Here is a 21,794-nt window from a genome sequence, read left to right as displayed (position 1 = left end):
AAGACAGTGGCATAATACAGTGACATAAATACGTTTTTTTAACCATATCAAAACAGTAGTCATGTGCATGCGTAGATTCAACGCATTCTCATCCTTGGGCGTCATAATACTGACGCTTTTGACATTTCGTCTACATCGAACGCACATGGCACCCTTTAGCGTCAATATGAGACGCACAGAGCTTTGTTAGGTTATGGGTAGGTTTAGGTCTGGTGTAGGGTTAGGGTTAGACCGCTAGGAGGCGCCTTCTGGCCCATTTCTATCTGCGTCTCATATTGACGCTAAAGGGTGCCATGTGCGTTCGATGTAGACGAAATGTCAAAAGCGTCAATATATGACGCCCTGGTATACAATGACCCCCTGACGGTTCTAGTATTAAAGTGTCATACCCTCTGGAGTTGAGCGAGTCAATAAGTTGTTCCTTTGGAGGGAAACTTTGCGATCCTTTGTCCTTCTAGCGGGGCATTTGCATATGTAATTTGATTGTCACTGAGTTAGCATTCAATTAACAAATAGGGAACAAAAATTGGAGGTCATAGATCCCAAACATGCTACACGTGATTTTATTTAACCATAGTTTGCAATTCTGAAACATTAATCTAAAAGAGTTTGAATTAATATCTAGTCCAAACCCTATAAAAGGAAAATCGTGAGGTGGGAAAATTGGATACATGTTTATACATTTCTCAAGTGGTTATATATAGAAAATTTAGTATTAAAAGGGTTTATTTGTCCTTTTCAATGATAATTAAGTGAGAGTCACAACTCTCTGTAAATTCCTTCTGGTCATAAACAGTCTTATCAGTCTTTATGTGTCCTGTAACCAGACACCTGGTTCTGCCTGTGTGTTCGCTTCAATTGGGATAGTTGTAGTTTTCGAGGGATGGTTCCCACATATAGAATTCTTAACACAGTTTGTTAGGAGAGTGGGTTTGCCGGATTGTACATTAAATATAATGAAAAATGTGTGTGTGTCTGATTGATCCAGACGCTACATCATCATGTGTGTTGAATGTGTCCTGGTGAAGGATATGGCATCATATTGTGGGGATATACAGTATATATGAACATAAATATATGTACTGTATACAATATATTCACATATACATACACTTACACTGGAGATTTTAATAGGTCTGTGATAAACAAATGCATAAAAGTAATGATTTCATTTCTATATGTGTGTATAATATGTGTTTAACATACATTTCTTTCATATGTACATATTGAAGGAAAACGTGGAATGTGCCTGGGGAATATAGAATGCGCATGGGGACATAATACTATATTCTAATTCAAATAATGTCTATGGTAGATGCAAGAAGAACACGTAGTGTATGTAAACCCAAACATAAAAATCTTAGAATATTTTGTCCAATTAATTAATTATTTAAATTATTATTGATTTTAACATGCATGTTTTACATAATTATGAAAAATACAAGATTAACATACAGTTTATAAAGGTTTTACAGAGTTATTTATAGTACAATAATATGTACTGTATAGGCTTGGAAACAATATATAGGCCTATATATATATTTTTTTTATTCAAATGTTATGCTCTTAATGTTAATGTGTTAGATTCAGTTGTTTATATTGGAACTCAGCAGTTACAAATAATGCAGTGTTTCAATATGAGGACTTCAAATGCAAAAGCCTCTAAGTTCGTCTAAAGTTTTTGTTTAATATTAACATTTTTATCAGGCTCCTATGTATAGGTTTCTACCCAAGTACCGGCATTTCTGAATGGGCTGAGGCTGGGATTTAGTGAGTTTGAAGTGAAAGTGTTTGATTAACGTATACTATGTGCGGAGGGCATTCACTCAATATTATTATCTCATTTTTGACAGAGGTGGATTTTAGAGGCTTTTGCATCGGAGGTCTTCATATTTGCTTTCTATGGTGAGAAACCTGTATTTTATACCCCCCGACACTAACCCTACCCCTAAACCTGGACCATCACAGACAATGTTCTGCATTTTTAGATTTTTTTAAAACACTAAATTTAGTATGATTTATAAGCTGTTCTCCTCATGGGCACCAAAAAAAAAGAAGTCCCCATTAGGTCAAAGTTTACTATCCTTGTGGACACACACACACACACACACACACACACACATTGGGTTTTCATGGGGACATTCCATAGACATAATGATTTTTATACTGCACAAACTACATATTATATCCCAACCCCCCATTACAGAAAACTTTCTGCACTTTTCCATTTTCAAAAACATAATTTAGTATGATTCAGCTGTTTTCCTCATGGGGACCAACACATGTCCCTACAAGGTCAAGGATTTCAGACATAACTTTGTTTAGTTTTTTTCTGAAGAATGAGTATATTGGTGCAGAGTAGTTAAACAACATGACAAGACAAAATGTGTCTCAAGTCATCCAGACTGCAAGACAGAACAGCTCAGTTTGCGATGGCATGAATATGGAGAGACTGATGAGTTCTTAATGTCACAAAAATGCGCGCATGACAGTGAAGTGATGCCTGAGATAGAGGTAATAATTTATTCATCATCCTCATCCTCATCCTCATCATCATCCTTGTCATCATCATCATTATCCTCATCCTCATCTTCATCATCATCATCATCGTCATTTTCATCATCAGGGTTGATTTTGCCAGTCATCACGTCTTCGATCCAGGTGTCGAGCTCATCAGCGGTAGGCATGTCCTCTTCATCATCCATCTCCAGCCACACACTGTCAGCCTGAGAACCAGACAGACAAGATGAATCTGAGACAGTTACTGAGAAAGAGACAGACAGACCTTTTCCTTTCAAATCATAGTGCTTTAATGTCAAGTACGTCCCTCTTTGTAATGAAGGGAAACAATACATAATTATTAATGATATCACAGTGTTTTGTCGATTAGTGATGTTTCTCTTGTAGCAAGGCAAAAAACGGCACCAAAATTAATAAAATGCCCTCAGAATTGATTAGGTGGGGAAATGCCACTAGTATGAGTACTTTTTTTTATAGTTAAATAAATAGTTAAGATAAGTAATAGATAAGTAAATAGTAATAGCTAAGATATAGTTAAGTAATTCCAAATGTGTTTTATACAACAGTTCAATAAAAAAAGTTAATATTAAGTGACATTTTAGACATAATATTGTCAGTATTGTCTGTTTTTGCTCTATTTCTCCAACTAATATACTTCCAAACAAAGCAAAAAAGTTTGAACATCCTTTATTTTTAAGAGTCAGGATGTTTCCGTACAGGTGATTATTATTAGTGGAGAGTAGGCATGTGCCGGTATCAAATTTTCATGCTGCGATTAATTGATTGAGCTTTTATCACGGTAAACGGTATTATCACGATATTGTAATTGCACAAGAGAAACGGATGGATTGGGGGGGTAAAAAAAACAACTTGCATCACAATAGGTGTAATTGTGATTGTCAAAACATTTGGTAACTAAACAGAATTGTATTAAGTTTAGTGACAACATGTTACAATGTTTACATGGTACAGTGACTGGTAGGCTACTGTTTGTATTATTGCTTAACACAATTTTCACGATTTCAATTCAATTCTTGGATTTGATTTCAATGTTGATTCAATATTGACTCAACCTATTGACTATTTATGATTTGGATAAATATTAGGTAGGCTACAGCAGATAGCCTACATGTACATGCTTTTAGAAGGGGATAAATCGTCGGCAGCGTTCCTACTTCCGCCATGCTTCTTCTCCATGTGAGGATTGTTTACATTAGACTAGAGTGCGCACTGCGCCGCATGCACACAGTGCTTCATCATGTGGGGATTGTTTACATCAGAGAGCGCACGTGTACATATACGCAGTGTTTGTTTAAGCGGTTGATGGAAAATAAGCTAATGCGCATTCTAAAAATCTAAATTCGGATCTATTATTTTTCATGGTATTTTGAAGTGCCTGCGATAACAATACCGTGCATATTCATTACCGCGATTTATCGCATTACCGAATACCGGCACATGTCTAGTGGAGAGGTTGGAAAGAGGTAGTTGCCTCTTCGGCGGCGTGGTCGAGGACTCTGCCCAACAGTTCTCGGCCGCCCAGAAGCAGACTGAGGCGATCAAACATGTTCTGACTCCGCGGCCAGCTGCTGCCACCCAGCCGCCGGCTCAGACGCCTCAGTCCGCTCGCCGCCGGGGGCGCCCTTCTGTGACTTCCGCCCCTCCCGCCTGGCCCCAGCAGCAGCCTTCACCCGGGCCATGCCGTGGAGGTAGTTGCAGGAAGGCGCCACAGCCCGAACCAGCCCCGGAGCCTGCCGAACACCAGGCGATGTGGCATCCCGTTTTGGCCAGCTCAGAGACGGTTTTGTGGTCCTTTACAGGAAATGTGTGTGTTATTGATCGTTCAAGTGTAAAAGAGAACTGCCCAGCTAAACTGATTCTGGCGTGCTGTCTGTGCGCTCGATACTGGCGCGAGTCTTTCTGTGTGTTGTGTGTGTGTGAGTGTGTGCGTCAGGACATTCACAGACAGCACGATACCTGCTCATTATAACTTTCAGTGAGGTATTTTTAGTGTGTGCAAGCGACGTTCCTGGATGCGCTGCACGCATTGACACAGGCAGGCTCTCTGTGTCCTGCTCAGTCCTGCTCCTCCGTGATGATGATGGCATGCGGTTAAAAAATCATAACAAACTCATTTGAAAGTGGGGGGGACACAAACAGGATTTTGAAAAGTGGGGGGGACATGTCCTCCCTGTCCCCATAGGATATTACGCCCGTGGTTGTATGTAAGTGACTTCTCTCATGTCAATGTTTTGAAATGAATCGCGTTGATTCATGTGTTAATGTCAAACATTAAAATTCATAACGATCTTTTAATAATTGTTTCACTTGCTGTAGTGGTGTATGTTCGGGAGTGAAGAAATCACGCGCCGACATGCCTATGTGTTGTTCGGGACGGGAGTGAAGACCTATCTCGCGCCTAAATACAGACAGACTGGCTAGCCTAGCTAGCTTCTGCAGCAGTTCAAACACACACATTTGAGCATGTTTCCATCTGACAACCTTGTCTATGAGATAATAAACAACTGCTTGCATTAATGCAACCATTCTTGGCTTTGATTCACCAAGATACGGACAATATTTGCTTGATACAGAGAGCTTCAGGAGCTGCGTGAACTTTTAGCTAGATAGCTAGCTAGACTATGACTTCATTATAGATGAGAGAAACACTATGAACAACCAAATTAAGACAGTTCTGAAAACCTGTTTAGATGACGAGCTGCTCACAACATTTACCACAACGCATGATGATATACATGGAAGTCAAAACCATAGGCAGAGATTAAAGTTGACTCAGCCACTTGCTCATTTTTCGCTGACACACCAGTGCCTGCACCCGTACCGGTACGTACGTTTTGACAGCTAGTGAAGTGATATCAAAGAACCATAGCAAAGAACATAGTCTGAAGTACCAGAGAAATGGTACAGCCCAATGGGGAGTGAGGGTTTGAAAATCGTATTTCATTAGATTATTTCCTGAATTGTTGGTATGTGATGGTAGTACTGCATTTAAATACATACAAATACAATACAAATGTTGGATAGGCTAACATTATATTTTATAAAAAAAATTCAGTACCCCCCAAACTATTATTTTCATCCCTTTTGGGAGGGTCCAAGTCTCATCTAGGGGGGTCGGACCCCCCGTAATTCGAACTCTGCTCCTGGGGCATATGACGTCCGCAGCGGCAGCCCCGCTCGGACTGCATCATATGAGACCGCTTCAGCACTGGCTTCGCGATCGAGTCCCGAGATGGGCATGGCAACCAGGCATGCTCCGAGTACAAGTTACTCGTGCCTGCCATCAGACCTTCACCCCGTGGTCGAACCTCTCCTTTCTACGGGCCAGACTACCCTTAGAACGAGTTTCCAGGCATGTTGTTGTCTCAACAGATGCTGGGGTGCCATGTGCAAGTGACATACTGCCACGGGCTCCTGGACAGGACCCCAGCGCCTTTGGCATGTCAGTTGCCTCGAGTTGCTGGCAGTACACTTGGCTCTGCACCGACTCTGGGCATTGCTCAAGGACCAACACGTACTAGTCCGTTCAGACAACACGGCCACAGTTGCGTACACCAACCGATAATGTGGTCTACGTTCCCGCCATATGTCGCAACTCACCCGACATCTCCTCCTATGGAGTCAGAAGCATCTGAGGTCGCTTCGAGCCATTCACCTCCCGGGAAACCTGAACCGCGCAGCCGACGAGCTCTCACGGTTTCAGCCACTTCCGGGGGAATGGAGACTCCATCCCCAGTCGGTTCAGCTGATTTGGGAACAGTTCGGCGACGCAAAGGTAGATCTTTTTGCCTCCTACGACTCTTCTCATTGCCGCCTGTTTCAAAACAGTGTTTTGAACTCAATACGATGTTTAACTGGAAGCCAATGGAGAGAGAACAATACTGGCGAAATAGGTTCTCTTTTCCTTGTTCCTGTCAACAATCTAGCAGCAGCATTTTGGACTAGTTGAAGACGTGACAGTAGGGACTGTGAGACACCCAAGTATAGTACATTACAGTAGTCTAATCTTGATGAAATAAAAGCATGTATCACAGACTCCATGTCTCTGGGTGATAAAAATGCCTTAATTTTCGCAATATTCTTTAACTGATAAAAGCAACTTCTGACCACACCATTGATCTGTTTGTCAAAAGTCAGAGCAGAGTCAAAAGTAACACCCAGATTTCGAACATGTGTATGGAGATTGCCAGATAAAGGTCCCAATTTACTGGCAACAACCTCTGTGAACGTAGATGAGCCAAAGATTAAGACTTCCGTCTTGGAATCATTTAACTGAAGGAAGTTGGCAGACATCCACTGTTTAACGTCTCTCAAACAATCAAATAAACACTGCAAACTAGAATCACTTGCTAAAAATAGTATACAGCGGAAGCATGTATAAGGAAAATAAAACAGGACCCAAGATCGAGCCCTGCGGAACCCCATATAAAACTGGTGCACGAGGTGATAAGTAATTGCCCATCTCTACTGAGAAGGTTTGACTTTACTTCCTGCTTTGCTACTGGTCGGACGCTTTTGCCTACTGCTCCGCACTTTGCTCTATCGCTTTCGTTATTATTACATTTTATCACCTAATTTTAACTTCAGTGAATCAGCACAGTGCTCAGAACGCTTGGATTACTATAAAAAAGCAGAATTAGTTTCATTCCTTCAGAATTCACTGAAGCTTACATTCCGAGGAAGAGAAAACTGAACTGCTTACATTCCGGCGGAAGAGAAAACATTCACAAGGATAAGAGAAAATGCGTCCTTTTGATTCTACTTGCTGTACTAACTGCCAAAAACTTTTACAAAGGATTACAGTTCTTGAAACAAAGCTAATGGTAGGATCAAACCAGACGGAACCCACAACAGAGTTTCATCATGGACAAATACAGCGCACAGCCGGTGAGTGTCATGAATTTAATGCTCCTCAACAGAACATACCTAGTGCAGAGAAACAAGCCGATCGACCTACAAACCGTTGGTACAAAGAGGGGGCAAAACCCAAAAATAGAGGCATTAGACTCTCTCAGGCAAAAATAGTTTCATCTACACCATACACAGCTACAAGGATTACAAACACTGGTCGTCTTCCACAACCTATTCATCTTAAGAACAGATTTGAAGTATTATTGAATGAGGAATGCTCAAATTTGTTAAATGTGGATGAACACAGACAGCCAGGAGCTCACTCTGATACTAACAGGCGCTCAAGGTCAAGCAGACAGCGGCACTCAGCTCAGAGCGCAGCCGAGGTCAAAACATTGATAGTTGGGGACTCTACGATCAGAGATATCAGCTCGAAAGATACAACTACATGCTGCCTTCCACAAGCAACAACCTCTGACGTAAACAGAGAAATTCAAAACATTTTGATGAAACATAAGACAGCAAATCGACTCATCATTCATGTGGGGAAGAATGATATCCATAAAGAGCAGTCAGAACAGCTTAAGAAGGATTTCAATGAACTTTTTGAAACACTCAAAAGACTGAAAGTACAAACGTTCATCAGTGGACCACTTCCAGCTAGAGGAAGTAACAGGTTCTCACGGTTGCTTGGGCTTAATTCATGGCTGCAAAAAACCTGTAATATAAAAGGAGTGAACTTCATAGACAACTTTAATCTTTTCTGGAATCAGAGGCCACTGTTTCAACAAAATGGCCATCTTCCAAACAAACTGGGTTCAAGAGTGCTAAAGGACAATATCCTTTTCTCCCTTCATCATCCTTCTGCCAATCCAATCAACCAGAATGGCACACACTCACCTGGACACAGTTTGAATGACCACAGGACTTCACTTCAGGACTTGAATGGACATGCGGCTGACACATCTCACAAAGACAATGATAACACCATGCAGCCAAAACATCTTCTGCTCACGGACACAACTTCAGCTGAGCCCTGCCCACTGAGCTCACCAGAGTCAGACTGTGACATATTAGAAATGTCACAAGATTCAGCTCCCAAGGACAGCATATTACAGCCTCGAATAACAACAGATTCAGCACCCAAGAATGACCAGGGAAGCCAGGACAGCATATTACAGCCTCCAAAAACAACAGATTCAGCACCCAAGAATGACCAGGGAAGCCAGGACAGTACATTACAGCCACCAGTAACAACAGATTCAGCACCCAAACACGACCAGGAAAGCCAAGACAGCATATTACAGCCTCCATTAACACCACAGCCACTCTCACCGCTATCACTATCTCCTACATCCCCATTGATGTGTTTCTCAGAGAAAATGGAAAAACTAGTGTATGCTGGAACCCAATTCGCTGGAAGCCCCCAGATATCAACCAGAAAAACATCACTACCACCAAAGTCTATGGGCGCAGCTCGCCCTCTCCCCCCTCCCCCTCTTCCTCCTCCTCGAGCATTAAGGCCCCTTCCACAACGCCAGGGCCCACAACTTCCACCGTCTGCTCGAGGTGTTACAAAATCAACCAATACCAGCTCCAAGTGATTTGTGCCGGGTCCCCGCTGTGATAACAGTAACTTTCTCAAATGTTTACAGAACAAGCGGGAACCCAGTGTTCCTGTATCATCTGTTCATTCACATGTTAGAAAGTCTAAGGCCTTTAAAAGCCGTACAGCAAACCCATCTAATCTGGTGCCTATCACACGACAAACTAAGATTGTGGACACAAAAAGCAAGACTGTTAAGTTAGCACTTTTAAACATCCGCTCACTTAAAAATAAATCACTTCTAGTCAATGACTTTATAAGCACATACAACCTGGACTTTATATTTCTAAATGAAACTTGGCTAGAAGACAGCTGCAGTGCAACAATCCTCAATGAAACATCTCCTCCGAACTTTACCTTTATGAGTGTCTCCAGAGCTGGAAGGAGAGGTGGGGGTGTAGCTGCTCTTTTTAAAGATGTCTATCAATGTAAGCAAATATCATTTGGTAATTACCCGTCTTTCGAACATCTGGGTATTGTGTTAAAAGGTGCTCCACGGATTTTACTTATCACTATTTACAGGCCTCCAAAATACTCTTCAGCCTTTGCTGAAGACTTTACAGAACTGTTATCAATAATTTCCTCAGAGTTTGACAGTTTCACTATTGCTGGAGATTTTAACATTCACATAGATAATGCAGAAAATAATATGACAAAAGAAATCAATACTGTTTTAAAAACTTTTGATCTGATTCAACATGTACATGGGCCCACACACAATCGTGGACACACTCTAGATTTACTTATCAGTAAGGGTCTAAACATTTCATTGAATGATATTAAGGATGTCGCACTCTCTGATCATTACTGTATTTTCTTTGATTTATTGATCTCTCCTGCCATTGAAGTTAGATCTGTGTCTGTCAAGAAGAGATGCCTAAATGAGAACACTAGTGTACTATTTATGAAGGCCATATCCCTAAGACCGAGCATATCTGCTGACTCAGTTGATTCTCTCCTTGATTCTTTTAACTCAAAGGTTAAAAATGTAATTGATGATATTGCTCCTGTGAAAGTCAGGAAGAATGGTAAACAAAAAGCACCTTGGAGAAACTCAACAGCAGTGCAAATTATGAAAAGACAATGCAGAAAATCAGAGCGCATGTGGCGAAAGACAAAACTTATAATCCACTATAACATCTATAGAGACACCATTCGTGCTTTCAATATGGAACTAGGCAAAGCTAGACAGACTTTCTTCTCCAATATCATAAACAGAAACCTAAATAATACTCGAAATCTCTTCGCTACTGTCGACAGACTAACAAATCCCCCAAGCGAGATTCCCAGTGAAATGCTCTCCGACAGCAAGTGTAGTGAGTTTGCTACCTTTTTCTCTGAGAAAATCAATAATATTAGAAAGGTGATCAGCACATCCTTGAGTTGCGCTGGGGTCAGTCAGATCAGACTTCAACCTGAGAAAGTAGTTACTATGTCTGATTTTGAAGAAATTGATGGCAAAATTCTGAAAGAAACCGTTCAGCACCTTAAAACATCAACCTGCGCCCTTGACACACTTCCCACATCTTTTTTTAAAAGTGTGTTAGACTGTTTAGAAGCAGATCTCATAGAAGTGGTAAATGCCTCACTTTTCTATGGAAGTTTTCCAAACTCCCTTAAAACTGCTGTTGTCAAACCCCTCCTGAAAAAGAGCAATCTGGATAAGACTATATTAAGCAACTATAGACCGATCTCAAATCTTCCTTTCACAGGCAAAATCATTGAAAAAGTTGTCTTCAACCAGCTGAACAAATTCTTAAACTCAAATGGATACTTTGATAATTTTCAATCTGGCTTCCGATCGCATCACAGCACAGAGACAGCGCTCATTAAGATAATAAACGATATTCGCTTAAATACAGATTCAGGCAAATTATCAGTGCTGGTTCTACTCGACCTCAGTGCTGCATTTGACACTGTCGATCACAAAATACTTCTGGACAGGCTGGAAAACTGGGTGGGGTTTTCTGGGACAGTTCTAAAATGGTTCAGGTCATACTTAGATGGGAGAGGTTATTATGTGAGTATAGGTGACCATAAGTCTGAGTGGACGCCCATGACATGCGGAGTCCCTCAAGGCTCAATTCTTGCGCCACTCCTGTTCAACCTGTACATGCTCCCAATGAGCCAAATAATGAGAAAGAACCAAATCTCTTACCACAGCTATGCAGACGACACACAGATCTACTTAGCCCTATCGCCTAATGATTACAGCCCCATTGACTCTCTGCTTCAATGCATTGATGAAGTCAACAGCTGGATGTGCCAAAACTTTCTACAGTTAAACAAAGACAAAACTGAAATCATTGTGTTTGGAAACAAAGATGAAGTTCTCAAGGTGAACGCATACCTTCACTCTAAAGGTCAAACAACTAAAAATCAGGTCAAGAATCTTGGTGTGTCTTTAGAGTCAGACCTTAGTTTCAATAGTCATGTCAAAGCAATAACTAAATCAGCATACTATCATCTGAAAAATATTGCAAGAATTAGATGCTTTGTTTCCAATCAAGACTTAGAAAAACTAGTGCATGCTTTCATCACCAGCAGGGTGGATTATTGTAATGGACTCCTCACTGGCCTTCCCAAAAAGACCATAAGACATTTGCAGCTCATACAGAACGCTGCAGCCAGGATTCTTAGCAGAACCAGAAAATATGATCATATCACACCAGTCCTCAGGTCATTACACTGGCTGCCAGTTACTTATAGGATTGATTTTAAAGTATTATTACTAGTATATAAATCATTCAATGGCCTAGGACCTCAATACATTGCAGATATGCTCACGGAATACAAACCCAACAGATTACTCAGATCATTAGGATCACATCAGCTAGAAGTTCCAAGAGTTCACTCTAAGCAAGGAGAGTCTGCTTTTAGCTATTATGCCAGCCGCAGCTGGAACCAGCTTCCAGAGGAGATCAGATGTGCTCCTACATTAGTCACATTCAAATCCAGACTCAAAACACATCTGTTTAACTTTGCATTTAATGAATGAGCACTGTGTCACTGTTTGTCCGACTGTTTATACTGTGTCTTATTTTAGTCTTTATTCTAAACTGTTTTAATTATTTTTAGTTCTTTCTCGTTTCTTTATTTTAAACTGTTCTTTATTCTAAACTGTTTTAATTATTTTTAGTTCTTTCTTGTTTCTTTATTTTAAACTGTTTTGTATATTCTTATTTCTTCTGATTATTTTTAATAGTATGTAAAGCACTTTGAATTACCATTGTGTATGAAATGTGCTATATAAATAAACTTGCCTTGCCTTGCCTTGCCTTGCCTTGCCTTTAAATGTGAAGCAAACCAATTCAAAACACAACCTTGGATACCAATTTGCTGTAAACGCTTTAAAAGAATGCCATGATCGAGAGTGTCGAATGCTAAGATCCAGCAGAATTAAATTAGAACAGCACATTTACCAGAGTCGACAATCAGAAATAAGTCATTTAGTACTTTAAGCAGTGCAGACTCTGTACTGTGCTGTGATCTGAAACCAGACTGATATTTATCCAAAATACCATTTTCCTGTAAGAAGGAAGAAAGCTGATTAAACACAACCTTCTCCAAAACTTTTGATAAAAATGGCAATTTAGAGATGGGGCGATAGTTATTCAAAACTGTTGGATCAAAGTTTGTTTTTTTGAGCTGCGGCTGAACAATGGCATGTTTAAAATGAGATGGAACTATCCCACTAACTAAGCTACTATTGATTATTGACAATAAGCTAGGAGTAATAGAATCAAGTATATCTGATAAAAGGCGAGGATAAACAACATCCAGTGAGCAAAAGGTGAACTTCATTTGTCGAAAAATTTGTTGCAGATGACTATGGGACACTAGAGAAAACTCAGATAAATTTGTTAAAATCTGTGACGATGTTTACTGAAGTAGGTCCAAAGAGGAGTCCACAAAACATGATCTTATAGCATCAATTTTGTCGCAAAAAAACTTTAGGAAGTTTTCACAGGCCATAGGAGAGGGATCAGGATATAAATTAGAAATCGGATTCAGCACATTATTTCTAGTATTAAATAGTATTTTTGGGCTGTGTGCATTTTTAGCGATGAGCTCTGAAAAATATTTTGCTTTTGCGAACTTAACAACTTTTTGATATTGGATCATACAATCTCTAACACATTCATAAGATATTTGTAATTTGTCCCTCTTCCACTTCCTTTCTGCTTTTCTCCATTTGTGTCTAATAGCGCTAGTATCATCATTAAACCAAGGGTGTGCACAGCTTCTAGTTCTCTTCACTTTAAACGGGGCAACGACATCCAGTATGTTTGAACATAACATATTGAACATATTCACTAGCTCATCTGGGTTTGCTCCAATACAGTTTGACTCAATTTCGTGAGTTTTTGGGGAACTAATATAAGCATCCAGGAATTTATCAGATGTAGATGAGTTAAACGTGCCCTAGAATGTGTTGAAATAATATTTTAATTTTGTCTCTGATATCTACATAGAGGGTATGGCTTACTTAAGGGCATTTAAAATGTCCAGATATGGTTTTACAGGTCCATTTTCAACCCTAGAAATTGGCCCTAGAATGAAATGGTCTGTTTTTACCTTATTTGGAAGGGTCATGAATAGTAATGAGGAGTTCTGCTCTGATTGGCTGTTTCACTGCGGGCTCATAACAGTAGCTCAGAGTGACAGCAAAAAGGTCCCTGATGTCCAGCATGACAATGGAGAGATTAGGCGTTCAACCGTACATCAGAGTCCTGCACGGGTCCGATTTTGTAAATCCGCACCCGCCCGTGCCCGCAGTGCTTCAAACCGCATCCGACCCGTTTTCCGACAGCAGCACTAATTAAAATCTGCACCCAACCCGCTTAAAATAGAACCGACACCCGACCCGCACCCGAAATAAAATAAGTTTAGCCAATCACATTATAGACACAATTACAAAAATGTTTATTGCCAGGTCATACAGAAGTTATTACACGACAATTAACACAAGGACAACTTCAGCCAAAGCTGTAAAAAGGCCGGTACATGAAGAACATGGCTAACGTTACCACAAAACTGAGTAGCCTTATAACATTTTACTAATCGAACAGACGCGGCTACAACACTATATCTGCCACGTAGCCTACATCTGACAATGTTGGGTTCAAACACGCCCTGAACACCCCTATGTGCACACCACACATACTTAACAGTGTTACATTTTAAAAATACTGTTCGATAGAACTGCTTGGTTTGTTACCACAGTTATCTGCGTGCTTCCTCGGCGATGAAGTTCCACTTTTGTGGCTATCCAACACGAAAATGCATGCAGCAAATAAGCCTTTCACAATATTTTCTTCAGATAACTCCAAATTTCTCACACACACATGCATCCATCTCGACGACTGCAAGCAGATTGCGCGCGGTTATGATGAATTTTTAAAAGTGAAAGTAACCTAGGTAACGTTAGATCCTGGGAGGGCGCAGTTCCGCCTGGTATTGAACATGGGCTGGCATATGCAAATTTTTGGAGGCATACATATTACTGATCCCCACAGTCGGTGTTATGTGGAGATTCACCTATTTTTCAGGGGTGTTTTTCAAAAACGAGATTTAAATAAGAAGGAGAAAACAATGGTGTTTGAGACTCACTGTATGTCATGTCCATGTACTGAACTCTTGTTATTTAACTATGCCAAGATAAATTCAATTTCAAATTCTAGGGCACCTTTAAAAGAACGAGCATACCGGGCTACTGGCACATAGAGTGGTTCAGGGCTAGGAACATCTATATTAAAAGAAATTATCTTATGATCAGACAGAAAAAATTATTTGATAACTACGTTGCTAACTGAAAAGCCATATGATAAGATCAAATCAAGTGTGTGCCCTTGTTTATGAGTAGAAGCAAGAACAGACTGTGTAAGATTAAAAGTTAATAGTTTGTAGAAATTATTTAACCATAGGTTTAGAAGGACAACAAACATGTATATTAAAATTGCCCAATATCAAAATCCTATCTGCATTTGGCACAACAGAGGATAAAAAAATCAGAAAATTCACTTATAAAATCCTTATTATACTTCGGAGGTCTGTAAACTAATATACATAAAATTGAATTACAGCCATCCTTCTTAGATAGCTGTGCTTCAAAACTGGAAAACAATTCTGTGGCAGATAGACGGCATTTGAATTTATCTCTATAAATAGTAGCTAAGCCCCCACCATGACCAACTGACCGTGTCGTGTTAAAAAATGTATAGTCTATAGGACAAACTTCAGTGAGTGGACCAAGTTCACCGGCATTTAGCCACGTCTCAGTCATAAACAAAAAGTCAAGCCCAAGAGATAGAATATGTTCATTAATTGTGAATGTCTTGTTTGAGATCGATCTTACATTTAATAGCGCCATCTTCACTTCAGTGTAGTCTGTTTCCAGATATGTGGGTAGATGGTAGCGTACTTTAAGATTGTGTTGATGCTGCAATGGCAAGGAATAATCCAGTGAACGAAGGTTGCAGAGATTTGCTCCTCTTCTGCAAGCCCGTAGTCTAGACAACCTCCTTGACGATGGCACTGATCGTGGTTGTTCCGGGTAGACGAAGTCGGGACAGTGTTTAAAAGAGTACAAAATCCAGCCATGGTCACAGCTGGAAACCAGACCTAAACCTGCCTCCTCACGCGTACCAACACACCGCCACGTGTTCCCCGTCTTCTATACCGTTTCTTCCTCTGATGGTAATCGCAGGCCGGTAATCAACATATTTTAGATGGCAGGAAGGTCGAAAAAGGAGGATCAGGAATCTTGTACCCCCCGTAATTCGGATCAGAGAAAATTTCAACAGTCCTCCGTATATTGAGGAGAAACGAGCGATCATAAACAAGCGCTGTGGTAATTTTTTGTGCAGACAAACACACAAACAAGACGAATAAACTCAACAAAGAGGACATAGACAACAAACGACGGCTTGCCAAACACCACACTGGCGCCATCTTGCCCTACAAGATGAATCCTGCACTACAAGATGAATCCTGCACGGATGCACGGGGCCTCTGCAAGTATGTGTTTCCCCCAGTGAGCCTTCTTTGCACAGACACTGTGCAAGATCAGGGAGGACGAGAAGCAGGTCATTTTGGTTGGGCCTCTCTGGCCCACCCGGACCTGGTTCTCCGAACTTGTACTCCTCGTGACAGCCCCTTCCTGGCCAGTTCTTCTGAGGAAGGACCTCCTTTCTCAGAGACGGGGCACCCTCTGGCACCCTCGTACCGATCTATGGAACCTACATATGTGGCTTCTGGACGGGATGAGGCAGGTTTGAGTACCCTACCACCTCAGGTGGTGGCTACTATCACTTCCGCTAGGGCCTTGTCAACTCGACACGCTTATGTGTTGAAGTGGAACCTCTTCGTCAGCTGGTGCTCTTCTCGCTGAGAAGACCCAAGAAAATGCCAGATCCGGTCTGTACTCTCCTTCCTACAAGAAGGGTTGGAACGAAGGCTGTCTCCTTCCACCCACAAGGTTTACGTGGCTGATATCTCAGCTCACCACGACCTCCTGGAGTCGAAAACAGTAGGTCAGCATGACCTGGTCATCAGGTTCCTGAGGGGAGCCAGGAGATTAACTCCTCCTTGCACTCCCCTTGTACCCTCTTGGGACCTCGCAGTGGTCTTATCTGCCCTGCAGAGAGCTCTCTTTGAGCCTTTGCAATCAGTTGAGCTTAAGTTCCTGTCTATGAAGACAGCGCTCCTGGTTGCATTGGCTTCCATCAAGAGGGTAGGGGACCTGCAGGCATTTTCGGTTGACGAAGCGTGCCTAGAATTCGGGCAGGCTAATTCTCACGTGATACTGAGACGAGGATACTTGCCCAAGGTTCCCACCACTCCCTTTCGAGATCAGGTGGTGAACCTGCAAGCGCTGCCCTTGGAGGAGGCAGACCCAGCCTTGGCACTGCTCTGTCCAGTACGCGCCCTCCCTGCTTACGTAGACAGAACGCAGTGTTTCAGGACCTTAGACCAGATATTTTTCTTTTATGGTGGGAAGCTGAAGGGTAAGGCTCTCTCCAATCAAAGGTTGTCTCACTGGATAGTGGACGCCATTGCTTTGGCATACCAGCAGCAAGGTCGACCATGTCCCCTTGGGGTTCGGGCACACTCCACTCGGAGTGTGGCCTCCTCTTTGGCTCTAGCACATGGCGCCTCGCTAACAGACATATGCAGAGCTGCAGGCTGGGCGACACCTAACATATTCGCAAGATTCTACAATCTCCGAGTGGAACTAGTGTCCTCTCGTGTACTCGCTTCAAATTGCCGGTAACTAGGATCTGCTCAGGTGTCTTCGCTTGCTTGCCATTCCACTCCTCGGACTGGATACGTGCAATATTCTCCTCAGGTGAGTTCCTCCAGCACTGTTGACATCAACACCAGAGTTATGTCTGCGGCAGCTTTCGCGTTGGCTAGGTGCCTCCATGTGCATGGTTCTCCCCCTTGGGCGACCCCCACATGTGTATTTCCACTGTAAGCCTCTCTGAGCATGTGTCTATCCCTTGGCAAGCCACCTTGCCACCCCTGGGGTTGAAAGATTCTACCCTGCAGGCTGGATACCCGAGTGTTCTCCATATGCAGCCCACTCGCAGGTCAAATGTGTATTCTGTAAGTCCTCCCTTCGGGCAGGCATTGTGTTGCATATTTCCACTGATGCTTCCTAGTGTACCTTGGTATTCCTGTGTTAAGTAGGAGTCCTTCGTCTGTGCTAGTCTCACGACAGGGAGCTCAGACTTACACAAGTGCACTGGAAGACAGCCGAGGTGGCGTGATTAGACTGGGAACCCCATTCGTCAGTCACTGATGTAACTCGGAGTGACTGAACGAAAGGGAGCGTCTCAGTTACGTATGTAACCCTCATTCCCTGAGGAGGGAACAGAGACATTACATCTCCCTGCCACTTCTGCTGTACCGGCGCTGGAACCACCTGAGTTCAGTCTCGGCTCCTCAGCAGGAAAACATAATGCGAGATTGCCAGCGTTCCTCTTTATACCCATATTTCCTTGTCATTGGCTCGTTTTGTAAGAACTCGAAGGTGATAGGCTTTCTAAGCGAAACCCCATTTGTCAGTCACTGACGTAATGTCTCCGTTCCCTCCTAAGTAAATGAGGGTTACATACGTAACCGAGACGTTCTTCTATGACACTGCTGCAAAAACCCTCTTTTAGAAACTTTATTTCCAAAAACGTATAATCTAAATTGCACTTGAATGATCACCGGCATTAGAGACATTAAAGAAAATTATGTTCTCACATCCTCAACGTCCACCACACCGATTTGAGGGGACGAGAGGTCAATGCCGAAGGTCTTCTCCCAGTACGGCACCATCTGCAGGGAAAGAGAGGAGTCAAATGTCAAACCTCAGTTCATAAGATACAGTACAGTACTGGTACAATAGTTCATTGTGAAATGTCATATTTGTAAATGAGAGTTCACTCTTACTAAACTTTAAAAGGTGGTGACAAAAAAAGATTCACCACCTTTTAAATTGTAATTGTGAGTACGCCATTTTTTCATAAGGGGGAATGGAGGTTTTTTTTATGTTGAAATTACACTGCTCCATAAAAATTCCACAAAGATGAATACAACTTATTTGACTGGCTCTAAAAAAGGTTTTTAGAGCGGATGTGTGCTACATACAGTAGCTTACTCATTAAACTCATTCAGTGGTCACTTTTATCCTATAGAGGGCAGCAGAGTCAAACAAAGATCGGCAGAGTCATTTATAAGAGTTCATTATATTAGCATGGAATTTTAACAGCTGAACATATTATGTGTTGTATATTTTATATACGTGGCATGTATTGTGTATGCCATTACATTTATTTTAGGAATTATGAAAGTATGTATCCACTAAATCAACAATAGCACAGATGACAAATGTAAAAAATATAGCTCTGTTCAGATCCTACAGGAAAAAAAGAAAGAAAAAAAAATCAGCATTTTATCCAAGGTATCTTATGGATGTACTGTAAAAGGTACATCATTCAAAAACATGTTCTTGGAGTTATCAAAGGTATATTTAATGTTTCTGGATACAGCATTATAGTGATTTGTTATACCAGTGGAAAGTCGTCAGGATCAATCCAGATGATGCTCAAATCTGGGTTCTCTGTGTTTTCTTGAGCCACTTCCTTCAGGATCTCCAGGAACTCATAACCGTCTAGGAAAAGTCAACATTCAATTATTTAGAGTCATGAAAAGTCAGTATATGAAATCCTTCAAAAGGCTTATTATACTCAAATCAGTGTTTACCAGGGTCAGACTCCTCAGCAAAAGCAACAATGTGCTGTCCGTTAATATCATCTTCCTAAGGCCAACAGAAAACAGTAACGTTCATGATAATGATAATTACAGGTGTTACAGAAAATAAATAAGACATCAACATTTTCTGAGCAATCACTGGATGCTGCCATAATGACTCTCCACTACCCTTTTCTAATTAAAAACCATTATAAAAAACAGAAACATTACAAACCAGAAACATTTAGATGTAAGTTTTCAAACTGGGGTGCATTTTGTGACAAAAAAAAAAAAAAAAGATTTTAGGACAGTCAAAGATAACATGTACACTTAAGATATTAAATTAAAAAAAATAGTGTAACATAATAACTGTTACATTCACATTAATCAAATAAAAAATATTGTTATTTAAAGGTCCCATGACATGCTACTTTTTGTAGGCTTTAATATAGGCCTTAGTGGTCCTTAGTACTGTATCTGAAATCTCTTTCCAAAAATTCAGCCTCTGTGCAGAATTATAGCCACTACAAGCCAGTCTCAGAATGAGCTTCCTTCAGACGGGCCGTTTCGGTGTCTGTAGCTTTAAATACTAATGAGGACGAGAAAGGCGGAGCAAGGTGGAGGGTGGGTGTGGCCTTGACCATCTTGCGCAACGGTACCATGCACGTTTGTTTATGTTGGATATAGCCTTTTGCAATGGCACGAAGACACACAGTCGTTCAAGCATTTCAGTTTGACCCAGAATCTGATCCAGATGGAGAAGCAACGGATGAAGAAGTTGCAACTCCAGCAGGACGTTTCCGAATGGTTAGTTTAAAATATTATGTCTGGATACGGTACTTTATTCGGATGGTTTACAGTTATTATCATGTAGCTAACGCGAACCTACTGTTGCCTTTACATGAGAGATCTGTAACGTCTGTAATTTATCTTATCAAGCTCTGCGATCTTGAAATGCGGATATAACCAACAGGAGAATATAACAAAGAAACAGTGTGTGTAACTTGATGCTGTCTACCTTTAAATTAGCGCAAGTAACTGCATAGCTGCATAGCTAATGTGACAGCCACATTCTACGTGTAAGAAGCTAGGTAACCATAAACAGTAAAGCAACACACTTATATATCATTTGTTGACTTACTTGTCCGAGGTGTGTAGCTGTGTGTACCCTTCGGTGTTCATTTGTACATCCAATTATTGAGCAATTATTATGCTTCGCTCTCTCAAAAGCCACAATATCTCTCGTGGACAAACTAAAATCGCGCGCGCGTGTTCCTACTTCCTAGCTCATTTTCTCATGGGCGAGAAATATTATCTGGGCGGGCAAAGCAGAAAAAGGGGAGGTAACGTTTCTCCTTATAACGTCATAAGGAGGAGATTCAAGATCAGCCCGGTTGAGCTTCCATTTTCTCAAAGGCAGAGAAAAATAGCAAAAGCTCGATTTACACCGATGAAAATTTCTAGAAACTTTGGGACCATATATAGGCTAGGGGAACTCATATTAATGTTAAAAAACCTCAGAAAGTGGAAATTTCATGTCATGGGACCTTTAATAATATCAGTTCAGTTTCAGTTCAGTTTTAGTTTATTTAGCCTTTAGGAAATTAGTTTTGCATTATAAAAAATATTATAAAATTAATAATATTACTGTTTTGGTCTTCTTCCTAAAGACTGATCAGAAACCATGAGCCTAACTGACATTATTTTACTCTATAGACATAACTCGTTTATAATGGTGAGAAAAAAATGCATATAGTTTTGTACACACACACAAAAATATTAATCTAGAAAAATGTAATTCTGCATAGTATCCCACTTATTTTTTTCTCTCACATTAAATGGGTTTTACTGCTGCATGATTGTTGTTAGGACCGTGAGGTCAAAACCTTTTACAATGTCACTCCCTAAATATGATGTCAGTAAGATCAAAACATAATTTATGAGAAAGACTCATATTGCACATAAATGGCAAATAAGATCAAATAAACTATTTTGAATTCCCATATAGACTCTGTTGAAGTTAGTTTTGGATAATGGATTGACTTTGTCTTACCCAGATCTCATACATGCTGTGGGCCTCCAATTTTCTCAGAGTTGGTCTAAAATAAATACAAAAATAAGTAACAACAAGTAAGAAAAAAATATTTTATTCAAGCATCCTTCTGAGAGGACTTTTGAGGAAAAGTGTGATTTTATTTTGTTTTTCTCAGAGTTCACCTGTCGTGTTCCTCAATGTAGCTAATGATGTCCTGCTCCATGTAGGGTTTGCCAGGGATGGTGACAGGTTTGCTCATGAAGGGCTCATAGAAATCCACTTCATTAATCTGCAGTTTTAATTTCTTAGCAATCTGGATACATTCAGAGATTACACACACCAGACACAATTAATGAATAAAGGGCTCATTAAAGTAACCCTATTATGCTTTTGGGGTGTTACCTTTGTTTGTGAATGTAAAAGGTTTCAAAGATCAAAGTGCAGATAAATGGAGATATTGTCTCCCAAAAGAAAGAACCAATTCTGAATTGCCTGAAATGAGTCGTCAGTAATTCC

At 40.9% G+C, this 21,794-nt stretch overlaps 1 protein-coding gene across 2 annotated transcripts in view; it reads right to left on the bottom strand.

Annotated features, from left to right (window-relative positions):
- Window positions 1–515: 515 nt before the first annotated feature.
- Window positions 516–21,794, bottom strand: part of casq1b (calsequestrin 1b) — a 101,225-nt gene continuing 79,946 nt past the window's right edge. Inside the window, exons 6-11 of one of the 2 annotated variants that reach the window (XM_084107888.1) lie at window positions 21,461–21,591; window positions 21,297–21,342; window positions 19,256–19,310; window positions 19,063–19,163; window positions 18,254–18,328; window positions 516–2,726 (exon numbers count right to left, since the gene is read on the bottom strand). In XM_084107888.1, the coding sequence (XP_083964014.1) occupies window positions 2,523–2,726; window positions 18,254–18,328; window positions 19,063–19,163; window positions 19,256–19,310; window positions 21,297–21,342; window positions 21,461–21,591 (612 nt within the window). In that variant the 3' untranslated portion in view covers window positions 516–2,522. The remainder of the gene's footprint in view (window positions 2,727–18,253; window positions 18,329–19,062; window positions 19,164–19,255; window positions 19,311–21,296; window positions 21,343–21,460; window positions 21,592–21,794) is intronic. The other variant, XM_084107887.1, reaches the window with a different exon arrangement.

This window comes from Abramis brama (assembly GCF_963993115.1).
Source record: "Abramis brama genome assembly, chromosome: 3".
NCBI lineage: Eukaryota > Metazoa > Chordata > Actinopteri > Cypriniformes > Leuciscidae > Abramis > Abramis brama.
The sequence above is the reverse complement of the archived record's forward strand: the minus strand, read 5'-3'. Positions and strand labels throughout refer to the sequence as shown.